Here is a 24,791-nt window from a genome sequence, read left to right as displayed (position 1 = left end):
ACCTTTTAATGAGACTTGAGATTGGAGTAGGGAGGCATAGTAATGACATTCACAGTTTATGTTCCTTTCACCAGGCGGCGGATGAGCCTGCCTACCTGACAGTGGGAACTGATGTCAGTGCCAAGTACCGGGGTGCCTTCTGTGAGGCAAAAATTAAGACTGTGAAAAGGCTGGTGAAAGTTAAGGTAATATTTGTTTTTATGCAATAGTTTTATTAGCTCTAGATTGTAGAAATTTGGGGAGAGAGAGACTGCAAATCAGCATGTTATTGAGTCATTATATGAAAATCCTTTATATACTATACTTACAGGAAAAAAGCACATCAAAATTCAAGAAATAAAGAACTCAAAAGGAGAAATTATTCCAAAATGCTACCACCAAAATACCATGCTCATGATATTTCCTGTCGTTTGGATCTTAACTATTTGTGGTAGCATACTTGGACTGTAATCTATTTTCTCCCCTCATTTAATGTTCAGGTAGAAACAATTTCAATGTTTAGGAAAATATAAATAACAATGGGAATTATGTTTTCAAGACAGTGTAAAAAAGCATTGAAAAAGTTTATTTTGGGGCTGGGCATAGTGGCTCATGCCTGTAATCCCAGCACTTTGGGAGACTGAGGCGGGTGGATCACCTGAGGTCAGGAGTTTGAGACCAGCCTGACCAACATGGTGAAATCCCGTCTCTACGAAAAATACAAAAATTAGTAGCTAGGTGTGGTGGCGGGCACCTGTAATCCCAGCTACTCAGGAGGCTGAGACAGGAGAATTGCTTGAACCCGGGAGGTGGAGGTTGCAGTGAGCCAAGATCATGCCATTGCATTCCAGCCTGGGCAACAGAGCGAGACTCCATCTCCAAAAAATAAAAAAATTAACCTGGCATGCACATCTGTAGTCCCAACTACTCGGGAGGCTGAGGCAGGAGAATCGCTTGAACCCAGGAGGTGGAGGTTGCGGTGAGTCGAAATCGCACCACTATACTCCTGGGTGATGGAGGCTGACTAAAAAAAATATACATATTTTTGGCTGTGCAAGGTGGCTCACACTTGCAGTCCCAGCACTTGGGGAGCCTGAGTGGGGGGACTGCTTGAGCCAAGGAATTCAAGACCAGCCTGGACAACATAGTGAGACCTTGTCTGTCCAGAAAAAAAATTAAAAAATTAGCCAAGTGTGGTGACAGGCACCTGTGGTCCCAGCTACTCTGGAGGCAGAGGTGGGAGAATTGCTTGAGCCTGGGAGGTCAAGACTGCAGTGAACTGTGATTGTGCCACTGCACTCCAGGCTGGATGACAGGGCAAGACCCTGTCTCAAAAAGAAATTTTTTTTAAAGATGCTTTTACTCAGAAATAACTTTTTTTGGTGATTCCTGCCAGTAATTTTCTTATATGAATATATTTTTAATAGTCTTTGTTACTTTATGCTAAATACAAAAGTAATCTATGCTTATTATAAACATTTTTAACATAGAGGCATATAAGTTCATGAAATCTTCTTAAAAAATTTTATTTAAGTTGATTAATAATTTCACATATTCATTGGCTACATAGTCATGTTTTGATACATATAATGTATGGTGATTAAATCAAGATAATTTGCATATCCATCATCTCAAACATTTTTCATTTATTTGTGTTGGGAATACTCAGTATCCTCCTCTTAGCCATTTGAAACCATGTAATATAGCATTGTTAACTAGTCATCCCGTAGTGGTGTAGAACACTGTGAAAGTCCTCCTTGATATGACTCCAAAGAGATTTGATGTGGTCTTCCAGATTTTTTTTACTGTGCCAGTCGTAAAATTATTGTCATTGGTATTGGATCATGCTACATTGCAGTTTGCTTTATTCACTTGTGTATCTGATGTTTTCCTACCAGAATTAAGCACCATAAAAGGAGGAAATGTCTAACTTGTTCTATGCCCAACACATAGAGTAGTGCCTGATACACAGTGGACACTCAAAATTTGTTGAATAAATCAATGAACTAGAGGAGTGATTCCTAAAGTGTGGCCCCAGACCAGTAGCATCAGCCTTACTTGGGAACTTGTTCCAAATGCAAATTTTCCCCACCCCAGATCTACTTCATCAGAAACTCTGGGGGTAAGATCCAGTAATTGTATTTTAATAAGCCCTTTAAATATTTCTGATGCATGTTAAAAGTTTAAGGATCAGGTTGGGCACAGTGGGTCATTCTTGTAATCCCAGCACTTTGGGAAGTCAGAGTGGGCAGATCACTTGAGGCCAGAAGTTTGAGACCCACCTGGCCAAAATGTTGAAACCCTGTCTCTGGTAAAAATGCAAAAAATTAGCCAGACATGGTGGTGCATACCTGTAATCCCAGCTACGTGGGAGGCTGAGGCATGAGAATTGCTTGAGCTGGGGAAGCGGAGGTTGAGACCCTGTCTGGGGAAAAAAAAAAAAAGTTTGAGAAACATTGACTAGAGGAGTGTGATTTGTAGAGTAAATAGATGTATCTATGATTATTATAAAACTTATGTTTCAATTTTCTTGATGAACCTTCAAGTATTATTAGGATAGGATGTCAATTGACATTCATTTCTTTTTGTTTCATATAGTGTTTTTATCATGTCAGCTATATAGGATTTGATTACTCTATATTTATTTGGGATTCTTTAACAATTCAAATTGGTATTAGTATTGTGTGTGTGTTCTTATTTACTTAAAATTAATACAATGATTGTTTTAGGAGGTCTTATCATGCATTACCTAGATTTTGAATTTATTTGGACCATCTGTTATTTGGACCATAGTAACCAGCCATCTATTATGGATGGTTACTCTGTGTATTTAGATGTGTAGTAGAAGGGAGCACTTGTTTGTATCATTGCATATTATGATTATTGTTTAGCTTCACTTTATAAAGGATCAGAGTTGTGGTTTTAATTTGTTTACCTTTCATATAAGCAATACAGTTTGATACTGTTTTTTTTTCTTTGTGTACTTGGTGACAGTCAGAACCTTTTGTGACTTGTTGATAAAAAGCCGTAAAGGCATTTTTTTTTTTTTACAGTAATCACTACAGATTATTATATAGTTCATTCATTCAGTAAACAGTTATTGAGTGCTGGTAATATGCATTGACACTTGCTAACTGTTGGGGATATAGCAATGAAGGGAGGACTCAGCCCTCAAGGAGCTCACAGTTAATAAGAGAATGTAGTAAGTATTATAGCAGAGGTCACCACAGGGTGCTAAGAAAGCATAAATTAAAGACATTATTGTTACAGTGTTACTGTAAATGTATTTGTTTTAAAAGTAATATGCAAATTATCGTGCAAAATGTTTTTCAGGTACTCCTGAAACAGGATAATACCACGCAATTGGTACAAGATGACCAAGTAAAGGGTCCTTTAAGAGTATGTATGTTGTACAGTTTAAAATCTAAAATAATCATAGATTTATACTGTATTTACTGAATTTACATTTCTACATAGGCTTAACATTTATGAGAACGTTAATCAGAAAACAATACATATGAAGGGTTTAAATATAATTAGTATAAATTATGATATTGCAATGGCTGTATTCTAAGTTTTAGAAGACTAAACATCTTCTAGAAGGGTAATTTAATATATATAAACATGTTAAGTTTTTCACCTACCTTTCTGTTATGAATTCTTGAACTGGATACCTGGCTTTGTTTTGCAAATTGTTGCTGTAGCTGAGGTGATGTTTAGCCTTCTAAGTTGAGTATCATAACCAATCTTCGGTGGTTCTAATTTACCAAGCAAACTATGTTCACTTCCTAATTCAATTTAATAAATACCTAGATTATGTTTTCCAGCCATTTCTGGCCATTTGTTTATGTAATAAATCTGTTATATCAGAGTACCATTTTGGTTAATATCTGATATACAAAGGTCTGGAAACTGAAAGAAGGTCAACTGGTCCATCCCTATCTCTCCAGGTGAACCTTTATCTAAAAGATTCCTTAAATATGCTGAATCTAATATTCGTATTTCTGTGAAAGAAAATTGATGCTATTTTGGTTGTCTTATAATTTTACAGTTCTTCTATTTAATTTTCTTGAAGGCAGTGTGATATAGTGGAAAAGCTCTAAAGTAAGATTTAAGAGACTGGGCTGTCATGCTGGACTCTGCAAATTATTTTCTCTTTCTGAACTGCAATTTTCAGTGTGTAAAGTAAGGGTAATAATAGCTACCTAAATTTTGTCAAAGTGTTTTGGGGCTCAAATTGCATAATACATAGATAAGTACTATGAATGATAAAGATCTAAGACAGTGTAAGATAGAATTATCATAAGTATGGTATTTATTTTTCTTACCTAGATAATAGAGTTGGTGGAAGTGATTTGGTTTATTTGTTTAAATTTGGTAAGGAAATTTGGATTTCACATTTTAGGTTGGAGCTATTGTTGAAACAAGGACATCTGATGGATCTTTTCAGGAAGCTATTATCAGCAAGTTGACAGATGCTAGTTGGTATACCGTGGGTAAGTAATTAAGTAATTTAACACATTTAACACATAGATTTGATTTGGACTTTGCGTGTATCTGTGTTTTGTGGATAGACCAAATCATTGTGTTGGTGGGGAAATATGTATTATTTCCTATCAGTTTACTGGATATAGCTGGCTAAAATTCTAAGAATGTCCTGTAGGTAACAAAAATAATTATCTCTTACAGTAACTTGGCCACTTGTGTCTATTTCATCCAAGAATGTACTTCTATTTTAGGTTATTTTAATGTTTCTCTTCAAGAAGGTTAGATCACATTATTGTGATCACTTTTTCTATTAAAATTCCGTAGTTGTGATCTTTATTGTATTGCTGCGTATTTTATATAAGGGTAATGTAGATGTTGCCAGACAATTTACAGATTTAAAAAATCTTGACCATAGTAGATTCAAGAATAGGTGATTGTAACTTAGTTTTTGATTTTTGACACAATGTGGGTGCTCATATTAACAGCTTTCAAGGTCGGATACGGTGGCTCATGCCTGTAATCCTAGCACTTTGGAAGGCTGAGGCAGGTGGATCACTTGAGGTCAGAAGTTCAAGACCAGCCTGGCCAACATGGTGAAACCCCGTCTCTACTAAAAATACACAAATTAGCCAGGTGGTAATGACGCATTCCTGTAATCCCAGCTACTCAGGAGGCCGAGGCACGAGAATCACTTGAGCCTATGAGGCGGAGGTTGCAGTCAGCCCAGATAGTGCCACTGCACTCCAGCCTGGGTGACAGAGTGAGACTCCAGCCTGGGTGACAGAGTGAGACTCATTCTCAAAAAAAAAAAAAAAAAAAAAAAGCAGCTTTCAAGAAAGAGATAGATGTTCCTAATATGAATGCATTCTTAACATTCCATTCATAATCTTATACTGGCTTCATATAACTTTACTGTATTAATAGTAAGAAGCAACAAGTGTCATAATACGTGTAAGTTAAAACCTAAAAGTAGTACTTAAATAGTTGCTGTCATTATGTTGATGAGAATAGCATTAGGTAGCATTTCCAAATCTCCTCTCAGTACTTTCAAACTACACAGTCCTGTGGATAACATCCAATCTATAGCATTGTTGGTTTTTATACTTATTTCTTCGTTTAAGAGGTATAATTATTTTGTGGTTTTCTTGTAGAAATAAAATAAATGACCATTTAGGCTTACTTTTAGTTTACTTGATTTGTTGCTTTGGGTAAAAATCATTCCAGTTGATGCTCAATGTTGTGAAGAACTATGCTTTGGTTAAAAATTTCTCTGTCTTTCCCTGTGCCTTCTATTAGTAGTACCAGTTTGCTGTGTGTAACTACTTTTTTCGAACCTCTTTTATTCTTCCTATACTTGCTAGAATTTAGTGTTGGTTCACAATGGTGCTATTATTCTGAACTACATATTTTTAGGAAGCTTAGTTGTGGCTATTGATATTTGTTAAATATTTAAAAACTAAGTGGCCAAATGTGGTGGCTCGCACCTGTAATCCCAGCACTTTGTGGGGGCGAGGTGGGTGGATCACTTGAGGTCAGAAGTTCGAGATCAGCCTGGCCAACATGGCAAAACCTCATCTCTATTAAAAATACGAAAATTAGCTGGGTGTGGTGGCGGGCGGCTGTAATCCCAGCTACTCATGAGGCTGAGGCGGGAGAATCACTTGAATCTGGGAGGCCGAGGTTGCAGTAAGCCTAGATCATCTCATTGCACTCCAGCCTGGGCAACAAGAGCAAAACTATCTCAAAACAAACAAATAAAAACTAAACTTAATGTTAACTCTTAGAGATTAAGTAAATATACCTTTGCTGTATTAAACTAAGACCTGATAAAAATTACAGGTGTGTGTAGAATCACTGGAAAATATATGATGGATATTCAGACACTAATATTGCACATTATATTATATTCACTATAAAGGTTGTACTCACGTTACTTGTGAAGCTTTACTGATAAAATGCGTATGCTCAACAGAAGGATTACTTTTCAAGTGTTCTCATTTTGGGTTTCTTCATCCCAGAGTAGTTATTCAATTATGAATAGCAACCTTTGTCCTCTACATGAGTAGCATTTTAGTGTTTCTAAAAACTAGTCACTACTAAGCATTCTCTATGGTGATTTTCTGTGTTGGATAATTACAGAAGAAATTGTATAATTCTTGTTCTCAAAGAGCTTTAGAATCTTAATTGCATATAATGGAGGTATCAAGCATTAGTGTACATAAGAATCACTTGGTGCTTGCTTAGAAAAATGAGGATTTGAGGACCCCAAGCCTCTCCAAATAGTAGGCCTGGCGTTGGCAATACAAGAATGTTTTAGTAAGCTTGTCAGTGATTCTGATGCAGGTAGTTCACACTTATAAAAACAGGGAGAAACAGATTTATTTGGGAGACAAATTCAAAATATTAAAGATTTTTGCAGCTACATGCATGAAGAAAATTCATAAAAAGATTTTGAAAGGCACTGTTCCATTCAGAAAACTCAAGATAGCACTGCTATGAAGAACATTTAGATATTGAAGGAAGTGGATCACATAAAGAATGATCAGAGTATTATGACCTGAGTTACCAGTCGATTTAAAAAAATGGTAAAATGAAATGTAAAACCTCTTGGCTCATGAGCATCCTCTATTTTTCTTTCAGTGAGTACCCGCTACGTATTGGGTTTAATTGCTCCTTTCTGGAATTTTTCTTGATTTCTAGTTCCTAGCAAAGTGTTATGTGGGTATAATCAGAAAATTTTTCAAAGTGTTTATGACCTCCATTACCTTTTCGGTTTCATGAGATACCAGAAATTATGTCAGATTATTAAAAATAAAACAAGAGGATACCACATTGCTGGTTTTGATCAAATAGGAGTTATGATCATTAGTGATCTAAAGTTATCATTAGAATCAGTTATAGCAACTGCTTCTTACATAATATCGGTGTCAATTTCCCTTCTGTTAAACTTGATTAACCAATTTTGAAGGAGATTATGGATATAGTATGACTCAGTTTTTAAAATATCTGGTAATATCTTACTCTCTGATGGTTTATTTCTTGTTTTTTTGTTTGTTTGTTTGTTTTTGTTTGTTTGTTTTAGAGGCAGGTCTTGCTCTGTTGGTTTTGTTCAGTAGCACTATCATAGCTCCCCGCAGCCCTGAATTCCCTGGGCTCAAGCAATCTTACCGCCTTAGCCTCCCAAAGTGTTGGGATTACAGGTGTGAGCCACTGCTCCCAGCTTCCCCTTTTAATGTTGAATAGTAAACAGCACCAACTCAAAAGGATTTTTTGTTTTTGTTTTTGCGCAATAGAAATATTTCCTCTTCTTACCATTCCTACCATAGTTTATTCATTGATAGTTCTTGTCCTTGCCATTAAAGATAAGGAATCTGTAATATATGGAAGTGTGTTACCTGTTCAGTCATTCAAAAGGTGTCAAATTGAGCCAAGATATTGGATCAATTTAAGTCTCTATGAGCAGATGAATGGGCTATATGAGAGATTTGGGCTGGATAGAGCCCAAATCTCTAGTTATGTTTAAAGAAAAAAGGAGGCCGGGTGCGGTGGTTCAAGCCTGTAATCCCAGCACTTTGGGAGGCCGAGACAGGTGGATCACGAGGTTAGGAGATTGAGACCATCCTGACTAACACAGGGAAACCCCGTCTCTACTGAAAAATACAAAAAAACTAGCCGGGCAAGGTGGCGGGCGCCTATAGTCCCAGCTACTTGGGAGGCTGAGGCAGGAGAATGGCGTAAACCCGGGAGGTGGAGCTTGCAGTGAGCTGAGATCTTGCCACTGCACTCCAGCCTGGGCGACAGAGCGAGACTCCGTCTCAAAAAAAAAAAAAAAAAGAAAGGAAAAAGGAATTAATATGTCCAGTTAAATGTTACCACTAACTCCTGGTGAATACAACTGTCAGTAAGACATTTTGAAGGTACTCTCTATTTTGCCTTTTTGTAATATAAAAACATATACTTGAAAAATAAGGAAAAAGATAAAGCATAAAAATTTCAGTAATTCTAGTAATTAACTTTGAAAATGTACACACACACATCATTTATCAAGTTTAGCACTAAAATCTATCATCTATATTAATATGTTTTTGTAACAAAAAATGCTTAAGATTCAGATTATTTTGTACTTTGTAGTTATTGTTTTGAACATTGGTTATATCAGATTTTGTGTAAGTTCTAGTTAATATTGAGTAGAGGAGGTTTAGAATCAACTGGTGAATTAATTAAATTTTGTAGAATGTCCTGCAGGTTTATAAGGTTTTTAATGTAGTCAGACTTGCTTATGACAAATGTTATAATCAAAATCAATCACAAAATGTTTTCAAACCCAGGTGGCTATTCTGACTAGATTATTCGTTAAGAAATAAAGTAGTGGCTGGGCGCAGTGGCTCAAGCCTATAATCCCAGCACTTTGGGAGGCCGAGACGGGCGGATCACGAGGTCAGGAGATCGAGACCATCTTGGCTAACACGGTGAAACCCCGTCTCTACTAAAAAAATGCAAAAAACTAGCTGGGCATGGTGGCGGGCACCTCTTAGTCCCAGCTACTCGGGAGGCTGAGGCAGGAGAATGGAGTAAACCTGGGAGGCGGAGCTTGCAGTGAGCTGAGATCCGGCCACTGCACTCCAGCCTGGGTGACAGAGCGAGACTCCGTCTCAAAAAGAAAAAGAAAAAAAAAAAAAAAGAAATAAAGTAGTAAGCAAAAACAATGTGTGTAGTCCTATGATAGGCTTTAACTCATTTTTAAATGGCCTTCCCTAAGACTTAGTTCTCCCATGATATTTTCTTAATGTAATTATGTATTTGAGTGTTAATTTCTTAAATTTACAGATTCCTGGAGTTTTTGTTTTTTTTTTTTTTAACCTTAGCTGCTGAGGAACTTCTGTAGTTATCACAGATGATTCTATGAATAACAGAACTATTGAAGCTAAAGCAATCTTGATCAAGAAGAGTAAAACCGGAGACATACCACCTGATTTCAAAATATACTACAAAGCTGTAGTAATCAAAACATCATGATACTGGCATAAAAACAGACACATAGACCAGTGGAACAGAATAGATACCCCAGAAATAAATTTACCTATTTATGGTCATTTGATCTTTGACTAGGGTGCCGGGAGCACATACGGGGGAAAGGACAGTGTCTTCGTAAATAGTGTTGGGAAAATTGGATATCTACCTGTAGAAGAATGGAAGTAGACCCTCATCTTACCCCATATACAAAAACTAACTCTAAGCGGATCAAAGACTTAAGACCTGAAATTATCAAACCACTAGAAGAAAACATAGAGGAAAAGGTTTTATGACATTGGCCTGGGCATTGATTTTTTTTTTTTTTTTTTTTTTTAATGACCCCGAAAGCAAAATTAGACTCCTGGGAGAGTACATCAAACTAAATAGCTTCTACACAGCAAAAGAAACAATGAAAAGAGTGAAGAGACAACCTTCGGAATTTGAAAAAATACTTGCAAACTATGTATTTGATAAGGGATTCATATCCAAAATTTATAAGGAACTTAAACAACTCGATAGCAAGAAAACAACCTGATTTAAAAAATGGGCGAAGGGCTGGGTGTGGTGGCTCACTGAACGCCTGTAATCCCAGCACTTTGGGAGGCCGAGACAGGTGGATCACTTGAGGTCAGGAGTTCGAGACCAGCATGGCCAACATGGTGAAACCCCATCTCTACTAAAAATAAAAAAATTGGCTGGGCATGGTGGCGCATGCCTGTAATCCCAGCTACTTGGGAGACTGAGGCAGGAGAATCATTTGAACCTGGGAGGTGGAGCTTGCAGTGAGTCGAGATGGCACCACTGCCCTCCAGCCTGGGTGACAGAGTGAGACTCCATCTCCAAAAAAAGATAAATTATTTAATATTAATAGTATGTATTTATGTTATGCAACATATTTTGAAATATGTATACATTGTGGAATGGCTAAGCAAGCTAATTAAAAGGTGGATCACTTCACAGGCTTATTTTTTGTGTGAGGTGAGAACACTTGAAATATATTCTCTCAGCAATTTTCAAGTACACAATGCATCATTATTGGCTAAAACCATCATGTTGTACAATGGAGCTCTTGAACTTATTCCTTCTAACTGAAATTTTGTATCATTTAACCAACATTTACCCAATCCCTCACCCCCACCTCCCCAATCAAGCTGCCCCCACCCCTGATAACCAGCATTCTACTCTCTAATAAGAGTTTGACTTCTTAAGCGAGATCATATGGTATTTGTCTTCCTGTACCTGGTTTATTTCACTTGGCATAATGTCCCCCAGGTTCAACCATGTTGTTACAAATGTCACGATTTCCTTCTTTTTAAAAGCCGAATAGTATTCCATTATGTATATATGTTATATCACATTTTCTTTATACATTCATCTGCTCATAGAGACTTAAATTGATCCAATATCTTGGCTATTGTGAATAGTGCTGCAATAAACATGGGAGTACAGATACATCTCTGACATACTAGTTTCATTCTTTGGTTATATACCCAGGAGCGGAATTGCTGGATCATATGGTAGTTCTGTTTTTAGTTTTTTGAGGAACTTCTATGCTATTTTACATGATAGCTATACTAATTTACTTTCCCACCAGTGGTGGGCAAGGATTCCCTTTTCTCCATATCCTTGCCAGTGCCTGTAACCTTCTATCTTCTTGATAATAGCCATTCTAGCCGGTGTGAGGTGAAATCTCTTTGTAGTTTGTATTTGCATTTCCCTGATGATTATTACTGATGTTGAACACTTCTTCACATACCTCTGGGCCATTGGTATGTCTGCTTTTGAGAAATGTCTATTCAGGTCCTTTGCCCATTATTTTTTTTTATTTTATTTTTAGATGGGAGTCTTGCTCTGTCGCCCAAGCTGGAGTGCAGTGGCATGATCTTGGCTCACTGCAACCTGCACCTCCAGGGTTCAAGCAATTTACTCCATTATGTGAAGAATTCTGTAATTTTGTTAATTATAACTGCTGTACCCTGATATAACAATAGTGATACTTAATTTTCCAAAGACAGAATTTATTACTTCCTTCTCTGACTTCATTTTATACTTCTGTTTCATGCCTATTATGTCTTTTGATACCCCCCCAACTAAAATGTAGCTCATCAGTTAACTTTCTGATTCTCAGTTTCTTTATCTATAAAAGGAGGATAGTGGTTCCTACTTTGTAGAGGCTGTTGTGAGGATTAGGACATGGTAGAAGCTTAGTAAGTGATAGCCAATTGTATTTTAGATAAAATTAATTTACTGTTATTATTTTACTATCTTTCAGTATCAGTGCTGTGATAACAGGGAAATGGGTCTTTTGTATTTAGTAGTTGATCAGATCCTTTCATTTGAATTCTAGCTGATTAGGGTTAGGATTTGTGTGTTTGTTTGCATTGGCATTATTTTGTCTATTGTGTTTAGTATGGTTGGTGTTACTGTGAAATTCTCAGCTTTGTCATTTTCCTCTTAATAGATTTTAATATTTTAATCCCTATTAGGATTCTCTAGAGAGCCAATAAGATATAGATAGATGATAGATGATAGATAGATTGATATGAGAGGGGATTTCTTAGAGGTCCCAACCTTTTTAGCACCAGGGGCTGGTTTCGTGAAAGACAATTTTTCCATGGATGGGAGTGCTGGGGGATGGTTTCAGGATGAAACTCTTCCACTTTAGATCATCAGGCATTAGTGTCTCATAAGGAATGCACAACCTATTGGTAGATCCCTTGCTTGGGCAGTTCACAAGGGTTAGCATTCCTGTGAGATTCTAATGCCACTGCTGATCTGACAGGAGGTGGAGCTCAGGTGGTAATGCTTGCTTGCGCACCACTCACCTGCTGTGCGGTCTGGTTACCAACAGGCCATGGTCTGGTACGGGTTTGTGGCCTGGGGGTCGCATACCCCAGTATTAGACAAATTTGCTCATGATATTATGAAGGCTGAGAATGACCATGACAGACTGTCTGTAAGCTAGAGACCTGAGATGCCAATAGCTAGGCTCCATCCAAGTCAGAAAGCCTTAGAACCAGGGAAGCTGAGGATATAATTCTCAGTCCCAGGCCAAAGCCTTGAGAATCTGAGGGACTGCTGGTGTTAAGGTGCAGTGTCCCAAAGCCAAAGAGCCTGGAGTTCTGATGTCCAAGGGCAGGAGGAGAAGAGTATCCCAGCTCCAGGAGAGAGGAAATCCCTTTCTCTCATTTTTTGTTCTGTCTGGGCCCCCGGCCAATTGGATGGTACTTGCCCACGTTGAGAGTGAATCTTCCCACTTGGTTCATTGACACACGTGCCAGTTTCCTCTGGCACACCCAGAAGTAATTGCTTTACCACTTCTCTAGGTATTCTTAATTCAGTCAAGTTCACATCTAAAATTAACTGTCAAAATACCTAACATAATAACAGAGATACCACTTTTGGTTATATGTATGTTCTGCTAGACTCAATGAACAATCTATTCAAAAGCCATTTTTGGCAAATATAAGACATTTCATAGAATTATTAAATCCTTGTAGTCTGACTTTTTTTGGTCTCAGCATGCTGTAGAAGACAACTAAAAAAAAGCTAGACTTGCTATATACAACATTAATTATTTCACTCTTACAAAATGATACTCTTCAGTGCCTACAAATGTTGTGTTCTTTTAGATGATAATTCTAACATGCAAGTTAAGAGAGGAAGTTTATTTTAGATGGAGCTTCTTCATGGTTTTGATAATCAGGGATGTCATGATTAATAAGTTCATAATGTTGGTTTTATAAAAAATATAGGAATATAGAAACAGGGTCTCACTTTGTTGCCCAGGCTGGACTGCAGTGGCAGTCATAGCTCCCTGCATTCCTGAACTCTTGGAATCAAGTGATCTCCGCCACTCGCGTAGTTAGAACTGCAGACACATGCCACCACACCCAGCTAATTTTTAATTTTTTTTTTTTGTAAAGATGGAGTCTCAGTGTGTTGGCCAGGCTGGTCTCCAACTCCTGGATTCAAAGGATTCTCTTGCCTTGACCTCCCAAAGCACCAGGATTACAGGTGTGAGCCATCACACCCCCCTATTGTTGAGTTTTCTGTTTGTCTTTCAGAAAATCTTGAAAAATTACATTATTTAACAAATTTATAAAGTACTCAAAAATATTTGTATAATTTTGTGAATTAAAAAAATCTTAGTCTGGGTGCAGTGGCTCATACCTGTAATCCCAGCACTTTGGAAGGCCAAGGTAGGCGGAACACTTGAGGCCAGGAGTTCGAGACCGGCCTGGTCAACATGGTGAAACCCTGTCTTTACTAAAAATCCAGAAGTTAGCCGGGCCTGGTGATGTGCACCTGTAATCCCAGCTACTTGGGAGGCTGAGGCACAAGAATCACTTGAACCTGGGAGGTGGAGGTTACGGTGAGCCAAGATCACGCCACTACACTCCAGCCTGGGCATCAGAGTGAGACTCTGTCTCTAAGTAAATTAATAAATCTTACACTATTTCTTTTTGTTCACTTAAAGTTGGGAGGGTTCCTATGTAAAACTGTAAAATAGTTGTTTGTATCGTAATCCCCTTTTGAGAAATCCCTTTTTTTAAAAAAAAATTTCTATCCATGATAAGGTGTACTTAAGTGAAATGAATTTTTCCTTCCAAAAATCTGATTTTATTTCAAAGTGATTATTGAAATTTTTAAATTGTTGAAATATAGAAATTGCTGAAATATTTTGTTTGAAATGCTGAAATTGTTCAAATTTTTCATCAGAACATTTTGGTTTAGGGCTGCCATTGATTAATGATAAAACACTATGGAAAATATTTTGTTATATAAATTTGGAGTGTTGGTCTTACATTCACATTTTCCTTCTTCATACCTCCATTTAAATGTGTGTGGGTCTGGTATCATCATATTTGGTATTGTAGGCATTAAGAAAAGTTGAAAACCTTTCAGGTTTTATTCTTTTTGAAATCTTATACTTACAGTTACTAATACTAACAAGAATTATATTAAGTTTGGTTTGTGATAATTTCATGATTTAAAAATTTTAAGAGAACAGTGGTTAATTTGTTAGACTTGACACTATATGAATCATAATTTTTATATCAAATATTTAGCACCCTATTACTCAAGTGCAGATCAGTGATGTAATCATTGGAGGATGTTGTGTTTTAACTTGTCATTGTGCCTTCAGCTAGTCATTAATTTCTGGATCATTGACTGTGTATAGCACAGCTGCTTTTTTAGAATCGTGGTTCTTTTGAGTATGTGCTTCAGGAGTTTTTAATTTTTTTCACATTGTCTCCTGCATGTAAGAGAATCTAAGTAGGTATCTGTAGTCTAAAGAGGGAGAACTGATTGAAGTAGATAAATATTTAACGTGTTGAAAGCTTTTATATAATTTTGTTTTAAAAAACTTATTCATTAAAAGTAAGTGTAGGATTTGAAGGCAAAATGTTTGCTAATAAAACAACCTTTTAAGAAAGTAATTCAGGGTTATAATTTCATAGGTAACCAATGAAAAGATTCTAAGATATCAAATGAATGTAATATAGAATTTCTTTTTATTAGCACTAACTTATTTTGTTAGAATGGAAAAGTATCTAGAATTGTGAAAATTAGTACTAAATCTTTATAATTGTTTTTGGGTACATATATATGCTTTCTTGTTGAATGAATATGGATGTTAAGTATTTGAAGTAAAGATTATATCTTATTTCTTCATAACCTGGAACAATGAGGTACCTTCTGAGAACATATTCTTTTTAATAAACTTTATAAATGTTGGATGCTAAAATCAGAATACAGTCGCAAAAGTTAAACCTATACAGTTATCAAAATAATATATTGTTAGTGATTAGGAGAATATTAGGGATAAATTATAAAATTCCTTACCCCATTTCCTTGAAATGTTTAAACATAGTCAAGTAGTATGATTGTTTTGTTTTTGTTTTTTAGATGAAGTTTTGCTCTTGTTGTCCAGGCTGGAGTGCAATGGCGCGATCTAGGCTCACTGCAACCGCTGCCTGCCGGATTCAAGCGATTCTCCTGCCTCAGCCTCCAGAGTAGCTGAGATTACAGACACATGCCATCACACCCGGCAAATTTTGAATTTTTAATAGAGACAGAGTTTCTCCATGTTGGTCAGGCAGGTCTCCAACTCCCGACCTCAGGTGGTCCGCCCACCTCGGCCTCCTAAAGTGCTGAGATTACAGGTGTGAGTCATTGCGCCCGGCCAAGTAGTGTGATTTTTAAAAATATGTAGTAAAGGCCAGGCGTGGTGGCTCACGCCTGTAATCCCAGCACTTTGGGAGGCTGAGGCGGGTGGATCACGAGGTCGGGAGATCAAGACCATCCTGGCCAACACGGTGAAACCTGGTCTCTACTAAAAATACAAAAATGTTAGCCGGGCCTGGTGCCAGGTGCCTGTAGTCCCAGCTACTCAGGAGGCTGAGGCAGGAGAATGGTGTGAACCCGGGAGGCAGAGCTTGCAGTGAGCTGAGATCACACTGCAACCTGGGCGACACAGTGAGACTCTGGCTCAAAAAAAAAAAAAGGAGTAAAAGTGGTCTAAAGTTTCTTTTTAAAAAAACCTTTATATTTTGTTTTTATTTTTTTTGAGACAGAATCTGGTTTTGCTGTCACACAGTGGCGTAATCATGGCTCACTAACCATGGTTGAGCCTTGGTTTCTCCCTGCTCAAGCAATAGTTCCACTATGGCCTCTCCAGTAGCTGGGACCACAGGTCCCATGGTGAGCCACCGTGCCTGCACTAAAAACTTTATCTTTCTGTTTCCTTATTTCAACCTTTATTTCTAAACTACTCAACTGGGTACAGTGGCTGATACCTGTAATCTGAGCACTTTCAGAGGCCTAGGCAGGAGGTTCATTTGAGGCCAGGAGTTTTGAGACCAACCTGGGTAAAATAGCAAAACCCTGTCTTTTTTTTTTCTTTTTTTTTTAAACAAACTATTTATATCCTTTTCTAACAAAGGAAATAACTTGTATCTTATGACTTTAGAATTTGGCAGCCAGTACATGTGTAGTAGGTTATCATGCAAGTAAATAGAAGCAGTAGAATAATTCGGTAGCAATACCAGGAGTCAGTTTCTGGAAGTTAGGGGTACTCTAATATTAAACTTTTGTGGAAAAATCCATACTTTCTTTAAAATCAGGTTTTTGTTCATTCTCCTAGGATTGCAGTTAATTTAATATTTGTGCTTTGGCTAGGTTGCTAATGAGTTAAGAAGGTGGTTCTGTAGTGATGGAAATCAAAAAAGCCGATGGAGATACTTAAGCAGTTGTGGGCAGCCATTTAACTTGTGTTTTTGGTATCTATAGAATGAAAAATATGGCATAGTATGCTCATTGTAAAGGTTTTGAAAAATGACTAAAATAATGGTTCTTATAAATATTAAGCTCTAATTAATAACAATAATAGCATTCTGTGCTTTTAAGTTTTTATCTCATTAGTGTGCATAAATTCTCTGATATCTTGTGCTTATTATAGTGTTTGATGATGGTGACGAGCGAACATTGAGACGTACCTCGCTTTGTCTGAAAGGAGAGAGACATTTTGCAGAGAGTGAGGTAGGGTGACATGGATGGACTATTTGGATTGAACTACAGGTACTGATCTAGAGGTAAAATGTGATTTAATTAATCTGTTTCTTATACAGACACTTGACCAGCTTCCATTAACGAATCCAGAGCATTTTGGAACTCCAGTAATTGCAAAGAAGACAAACAGGGGAAGGAGATCTTCTCTTCCTGTGTGAGTTTTTTCATATATGGTATCATTTTAATTACAGTAATTATAACATTAAACAAGTGGTTTTCTTAGGATGGCTAAATTCATTTGGGTAAGCTTTCCATAGCATATTGTATCCTTATGTTAGACATTTTACCCTGAGTGGACCTTGCTCTTGATTATTCCCATTATTTGCCCAGGAATGATAACAACTCTTATTTTAGAAAGATTATTTTTGTTTTAAGTTACTTTGCCAAAGTTTTTTTTGTTTTGTTTTGGATTTTGTTTTTTGAGATGGAGTCTCGCTCTGTCACCCAGGCTGGAGTGCAGTGGTGCAATCTCGGCTCACTGCAGCCTTGGCTAACCTCTGCCTCCTGAGTTCAAGCAAGTCTCGTGCCTTAGCCTCCTGAGCAGCTAGGACTACAGGCACATGCCACCACACCCAGCTACTTTTTTTTTTTTTTTTTTTTGTATTTTTAGTAGAGACATGGTTTCACCGTACTGGCCAGGCTGGTCTCGAACTCCTGACCTTGTGATCCACCTGCTTCAGCCTCCCAAAGTGCTGGGATTACAGGCATGAGCCACTACGCCCAGCCTGAGCCACTGCACCCGGCCCCAAATTTTTAACTGATATGATAATTTTTATATTTTAAGTGAGTATATGTTTTTTATCTTTTACTTCAAAAACATTTCAAACTTAAAGATTGCAAGAATAATTTTAACACGAATGTCTGTGTGAATGTCTATATACTTTTTTTTTCCTTTTTTTTTTTTTTTTTTTTTTTTTGCGAGATGGAGTTTCACTGTGCCACCAGGGCTGGAGTGCAGTGGCACAATCTTGGCTCGCTGCAGCCTTTGCCTCCCAGGTTCAAGTGATTCTCCTGCCTCAGTCTCCTGAGTAGTTGGGATTACAGATGCGCCACCATGCCTGGCTAGTTTTTGTATTTTTAGTAGAGACGGGATTTCACTATGTCGGCCAAATGGGTTTCAAACTCCTGACCTCAAGTGATTCGCCCTCCTTGGCCTCCCAAAGTGCTGGCTGGGATTATAGGTGTGAGACAATGCGCCTGGCCTAATGTCTATATACGCTTTATCTAGATTTACTAGTTCTTAATATTTTTCACACATTTGCTTTATGATTCCTTCTCTCTATATATACAAATTTTTTTCTTTTCTTTTTTTTTTTTGAGATGGAATCTCACTCTGTCGCCAGGCTGGAGTGCAGTGGCGCAATCTCGGCTTATTGCAGCCTCTGCCTCCCAAGTTCAAGTGATTCTCCTGCCTCAGCCTTCCGAGTAGCTGGAACTACAGGTGCGTGCCACCACGCCCAGCTAATTTTTGCATTTTTAGTAGAGACAGGGTTTCACCATGTTGGCCAGGATGATCTTGATCTCTTGACCTCGTGATCCACCCGCCTCGGCCTCGCAAAGTGTTGGGCCACTCCCAGGCTATACTAATTATTTTTATATTTTCTAATAATAATTTTATTTTGCTGAACTATTTGAGAGGAAGTGGCAAGCATCATGATCCTTTATCATTAAATATTTAAGAACAAGGAGATGCTCTTCAAAGTATGAATACCAAATTTAGAAAATTTAACATTGATGGACTACTATCATGTGGTTAATATTTCAAACTTTGCCAGTTATTCCAATAATAGCCTTTATAGCATCCCCCAGTCCCCCTGATTCCAGGATCCAATTCAAGATCATGCATTGCATTTAGTTTATATGGTTCTTGAGTCTCCTTTAATCTGAAAAAATTATGCAGCCTTTTTTTTCCCCATGACATTGACATTTTTGAAGAATACATGACAATAGTCTTGTAATCTGTTCCCTTATATGGGTTTGTCAGATTGTTTTCTCGTTGTTAGATTCAGGTTATACATTATACTCCATAAGTGATGTTGTGTCCTGAAGGAAAGCCCAGCAAGAAATATTATCAGTTTGTCCCATATCTGGTGATACTAACTTTGATCACCTGGTTAAGATGGTGTCTGCCAAATTTCTCAACTTCAGAATTACTGTAGTTAACATTTTTCCCCTTTGTAATTTGTAAATCTGCGTGGAGATACTTTGAGACTACTTAAATATTCTATTCTCTGTCAAACTTCCATTTATAAGGTTTATCTACTAATAATTCTTGCCTGGATCAGTTGGTACTATTATGATAGCAAAATGCTGATTTTTCTAATTTTTCATTCTTGCTGCATTTTTTAGTTATCATTTAGCTATAATGAAATTCTTTTCCTAATGCTGTGGATTCTAATTTTACTTAATGGGTTATAATTCAGATTGTTCCAGATTTAGCCAAGGAAGCCTTTCCAGGATGGCTTCTGTGTTCTTTTGATAAGTCCTCACCATTTCTTGAGCACTTATTCACCTTCTGGCACGACAAGGTATCCTAGGCTCATGTTAATTTTTTCCTGCGCCAACCCTGGAATTGGCCATTTCTACAAGGGTCCCTCATTTATTTTAGTGGGAAATAAGATTTAGAAACCAAGATCCCAGTATTAGATATGTACTCACTGCTCCTGGGGAGTATATAATGAGTATTTTTAAAGGCAAAGTCAAATAACACCTAAGCTGCAAACCAGAAAGTAGTAAAAGACCTCTGAGGACCCTAAATGGAAATCCCAACTGAGCCATATACTAGATATATCACTTCTGGAAAATAACTTAACCTCTTTATAGTTAACTGCATTTATGTATATTAACTCAAATTTTCACAAAACCTGCAAGATATTCTCAATTTATAGCTGAGGAAAATGGGAATGGTAGTGGCTTGCTGGTTTTTGTATTAGATAATTAGATAAATTAGATAATTTTCTTTTTTGTTGTTGTTGTTTTTGTTTTTTGTTTTTTTGAGATGGAGTCTGACTTTGTCACCCAGACTGGAGCGTAGTGATATGATCTCAGCTCATTACAACCTCTGCTTCCCAGGTTCAAGTGATTCTCATGCCTCAGCCTCCCGAGTAGCCAGGACTACACGTGTGTGATACCACACCTGGCTAATTTTTGTATTTTTGTAGAGATGGGGTTTTGTCATATTCGCCAGGCTGGTCTCCAACTCCTGACCTCAAGGGATCCACCTGCTTTGGCCTCCCAAAGTGCTGGGATTACAGGCATGAACCACTGCGCTCAGCCGATAATGTATATAAATTTATCAGTGTGTAATAAGTACTCAGGACAAGATATATATTTAATAATTCAATACCCAGTATTTTCTTTATAAGCTACCTCCATAGACTTCTACTGAAAACTCCCTTATACTTATTTTATAATTTTAACAAGTTGAGTTATCCGGTTTCTCAGAGTGCAGCTGATTGGAAGATGTGTCAAAAGGAAATATAGGAAAAATTAGCAGATGCAGTCAATAAAGAAAACTGTGGAGTCTTACAGCTGAGAAGTCTATGGAAGAAAAGGAGGACTAAAACCATAAAAATATAATGAACTAAGTGGTTTTGAGCCATTTAAGAATTAATAAGAGTTAATAACTCTGTGTACTTTAGTAAACTCCAACATTATCAGTATATTGCAGGATGTCTTCAAGAAGATGTCAAATTCAATATACATTCATTAGGAGCTCAAATGGGGAATATGTAGTTATTTTTATTTTAAAAGTGTAGGCTTGGCTGGGCATGGTGCCTCACACCTGTAGTTCCAGCACTTTGAGAGGCTGAGGTGGGTGGATCACGAGGTCAGGAGTTCAAGACCAGCCTGGCCAACATGGTGAAACCCTGTCTCTTCTAAAAATACAAAAATTAGCTAGGTGTGGTGGCATGTGCCTATAATCCCAGCTACTCAGGAGGCTGAGGCAGGAGAATCGCTTGAACCCTGGGAGGCAGAGGTTGCCGTAAGCTGAGATAGTACCGCTGCCCTCCAGCCTGGGTGACAAAGTGAGACTCCATTTCCAAATACACACACACACACACACACACACACACGTATGTACATATATATACACATATATGTATGCTTAAAATTTGTTGACACTTAAGGGTAAACTTTAGTTACCCAGATAAGTTACCTTAAGTAAACCCTTATGGGTGTTTTCATAGCCAGATATTTTCGTAGCCAGTTAGAAAATTAAAGTTATGTTATCTGGCATAAAAATAGAAAGGCAATCTTAAAAAAAAAAAAAGCATTTGGCATAATAAGTATTTAATGGTGTTGTAATTAGGTTTTTCTGTCCCAGCTGGTGTTGGCATGAGAGCCTAAGTCTAAGCACTCATTGATCTAGTGAAGTGGACTCAGAGTTACCATAGACAGCTCAGGACTACATACTTCGGTGAGGCTAAGGAAGGACCCATGTTTTCAATTATAATAAGAATGAAGAGGCTACTACTTCAGGGTAATCCATTAGGAATTGAATTGACTATATTCAATTCACAATACTCTGTATCAAATAATTATTTGTGTTAGGATAATGATCAAGTTATTCTAACTTTTAGTACCGAAGATGAAAAGGAAGAAGAAAGTAGTGAAGAGGAAGATGAAGACAAGCGCCGTCTCAATGATGAATTACTAGGAAAAGTTGTAAGTGTGGTGTCTGCAACTGAGAGGACTGAATGGTACCCTGCTTTGGTAGGTAAAGTTTCTTTGCAAAGTTAATCAGCCATCTAAATATTTGTTTAAAATGGATTTTTAAAAAGCATTTAAAATATTTTGAAAATATTAAACAAATTTGGACTTTATTGGAGATTTTTAAAATTGAATAATCATAGTCAGGTCCAGAATACTTCACTGTCTTCTTTGGTTATTCTTTTTTAAATTCTATATAGCCTTTTATTGAGCTCTTTTGTATTTCTTCCCTCATAGTATGTCCAATGGCTTTTTACTCTATTCCCATTACCATGGGTTCCCTTAACTTGATTCTTGAATTCTTTCTTTTCTATTAATTCAGACTAATTTTCCAGCACTAACTTTCATAGAGAAATATTTTTTTCTTTCTGTTGAGACAGGGTTTCACTCTGTTGCCAATACTGGAGTGCAGTGATGTGAGCACAGCTCACTGCAGCTTCAGCCTCTTGGGCTCAGGCGTTCCTCCTGTTTCAGCCTCCCAAGCAGCTACAACTACAGGCATGCACCTCCACACCTGGCTATTTTTTATTTTTTATTTTTTGTAGAGATGTAGCCTCCCGATGTTTCCCAGGCCAGTCTCAAACTCCTGGGCTCAAGCAGTCTTCTCACTTTGGCCTCCCAAGGGTCTGGGATTACAGGTATGAGCCAGTATGCCTGGCTGAGAAATCTTTTTAAAATATAAATTCAGTCATGATAGTCCCATTCTCAAAAATAGGAAACCTTCAACGAGTCTGCCTAGTTGATCAGTTTTGAATTTTTTAAATGGATGTTTGAGGCCATCCCTGCCTCTCAGTTTATTTCCTATTTTTAGTGTAAACTATACTAAAGTTGTTTAACTGCCCCATATGTAGGATACATCACTCCTCTAAGTCTTTATCCCTGCCTTAAATTAATTAGCATTTACTGAGGATCTGCAGTGAGTTCAGCTTTGTTCAAAGTTCTTTAGAAGAGGCTTAAATGTATTGCCTTCAAGAAGCTTACTGTAGACATGTAAGAGATTACAGTTATTAAAGATTGTATAGTAAATAAAAAAAAATTTGGTACAGAATGAAGTAAGAAAGGATGTATGGAAAGGAGGGATTCACCTACATTTTAAGGAAGATTTTAGAATTGACAACTTTTAGATGGGTTGGTAGAGAAAGCTAATTTTTGCTTACACAGAGAAGGAGTAAGAAGAAGAGATACACAAGAGAATTATTTCGGAGAGGAGTAAAAAATAATTGGAAGTTAATGTCTTTTTTCTTCTCTTCCTCCTCCTTTACTTCCTCCTCCACTTACTCATCCCCTCTTAAATATCTCTTAAAGTTCAACTCAAGTCCTACCTTCTTTGCAGGGTCTCTCTTAAATACTCTTCTTTTGTTTTGTTTTTGAGAGAGGGTCTTTGTCGCCCAGATTGGAGTGCAGTGGTGTGATCACAGCTCACTGCAGCCGTCATCTCCCTGGGCTCAGGTGATCCTCCCACCTCAGCCTGCTGAGTAGCTTGGGACCACAGGTGTACGTCAGCACACCTGGCTAATTTTTGTATTTTTTTGTGGAGACGTGGTTTCGCCATGTTGTCCAGGCTGGTCTCGAATTCCTGGGCTCAAACGATGACCTTGGCCTTCCGAAGTGCTGGAATCAACAAGTGTGAGCCACTGCACCTGGCCCTAAATACTCTTAACATAAGTATGCCCCTTTGAATTTTGGTATCACTTATCTCTAATAATAATTGTGACACAAAATGTATCTCAAATTAGATTATAATCCTGTAAAGAGCTGAAAGTATATTTTTAGGTTTCTGTGTGCATATAAATATATTACTCAGTTCATAGATAATAGATTTAATTTATATGGGGAAAATCTGAAAGTCCCTTGGACCTTTCAGTTGTATAGAAAAATAAGTAATTTGGATGCAGAATATTCAGATTTTAGGTTTGCCAAGAGTTTTTTTTTAATAAATTCTTTTATTTATTCAGATTTATCATTTATCGGGGATATTGAAAATAAAAAATGAGTAAGACACTATTCTTACATTTGGTGATTTTATGTATAATGTACAGAATAATCCAAGTAACAGTAATATAAAATAGTATATGTTCAATATTAGGACTCCCTGGCCTGAGAGATTACATTTATTTGAGGAAAATACAGAAAGCCTTCACAAAGCAGGTGCTTTTGAGCTGAGCTTTGAAGGATTTAAAGATAGTAGGCAAAGCTTCACTAGAGGAAACAAAAAAACAGGTTAAAAAAAATAGCTTGCCTGTAATCCCAGCACTTTGGGAGGCCAAGGTGGGTGGATGCCGAGGTGGGTGGATCACGAGGTCAGGAGATCGAGATCATTCTGGCTAACACAGTGAAACCCTGTCTCTACTAAAAACACAAAAAATTAGCCGGGCGTGGTTGGCAGGTGCCTGTAGTCCCAGCTACTCAGGAGGCCAAGGTAGGAGAATGATGTGAACCCGAAAGACGGAGCTTGCAGTGAGCCGAGATCGTGCCACTGCACTCCAGGCTGGGCAACAGAGTAAGACTCCGTCTCAAAAAAAAAAATAAAAAAAAAAAGGAATGGGTTTGTTCACGGAACTATTTGCTCTGGGAATCCATTTTGGCTAAATATTAGATGTGAGTTAGACAATAATAGGAAATATACCTGTGAACATAATTTGAATCTAGGGCGGAAGGGTCTTTAAAAGTTCACCTAAAGAATTTGGGCATAATTCTGCAGAGAATTTTCCAGAAGAGTGATGTTATTTGAGCTACATGTTTAGGAATGTGAATGAAGAATGGCATGTTACTAGAAAGACTGGAGGTGGCAGGAATCTATTTGAAGGCCATTAAATAGTTGATAGGTGAGGTAATTAGACCTTGGATTATGCCTATTCATCCTTTAAAATTTACTTTAAGCTTTTCCTGCTGCACCTTTTCCTTGCCCAGGTTAGGCAAAATCTCCCTCCTCAATGTTTTCATATTATTATGTGCTAGTGGTATCACTATACTAACTCCATTGTGTTCTTTTTGTCTATCTTTTTATGTTTGCCCCTCCAGTA

At 37.5% G+C, this 24,791-nt stretch overlaps 1 protein-coding gene across 3 annotated transcripts in view; it reads left to right on the top strand.

The window, feature by feature from the left end:
- Window positions 1-24,791, top strand: part of ARID4A (AT-rich interaction domain 4A) — a 75,422-nt gene that overhangs the window by 3,128 nt on the left and 47,503 nt on the right. For all 3 annotated transcript variants that reach the window (XM_023231406.1, XM_023231384.1, XM_023231395.2), the window contains exons 3-8: window positions 75-185; window positions 3,313-3,378; window positions 4,385-4,475; window positions 16,946-17,025; window positions 17,115-17,209; window positions 21,639-21,771. In XM_023231406.1, coding sequence (XP_023087174.1) covers window positions 75-185; window positions 3,313-3,378; window positions 4,385-4,475; window positions 16,946-17,025; window positions 17,115-17,209; window positions 21,639-21,771 — 576 coding nt within the window. The remainder of the gene's footprint in view (window positions 1-74; window positions 186-3,312; window positions 3,379-4,384; window positions 4,476-16,945; window positions 17,026-17,114; window positions 17,210-21,638; window positions 21,772-24,791) is intronic.

Source organism: Piliocolobus tephrosceles, chromosome 6 (genome assembly GCF_002776525.5).
Source record: "Piliocolobus tephrosceles isolate RC106 chromosome 6, ASM277652v3, whole genome shotgun sequence".
In the NCBI taxonomy this organism is placed as follows: domain Eukaryota; kingdom Metazoa; phylum Chordata; class Mammalia; order Primates; family Cercopithecidae; genus Piliocolobus; species Piliocolobus tephrosceles.
Note: the sequence above shows the minus strand (reverse complement) of the source record. Positions and strands in the feature narration are given on the sequence as shown.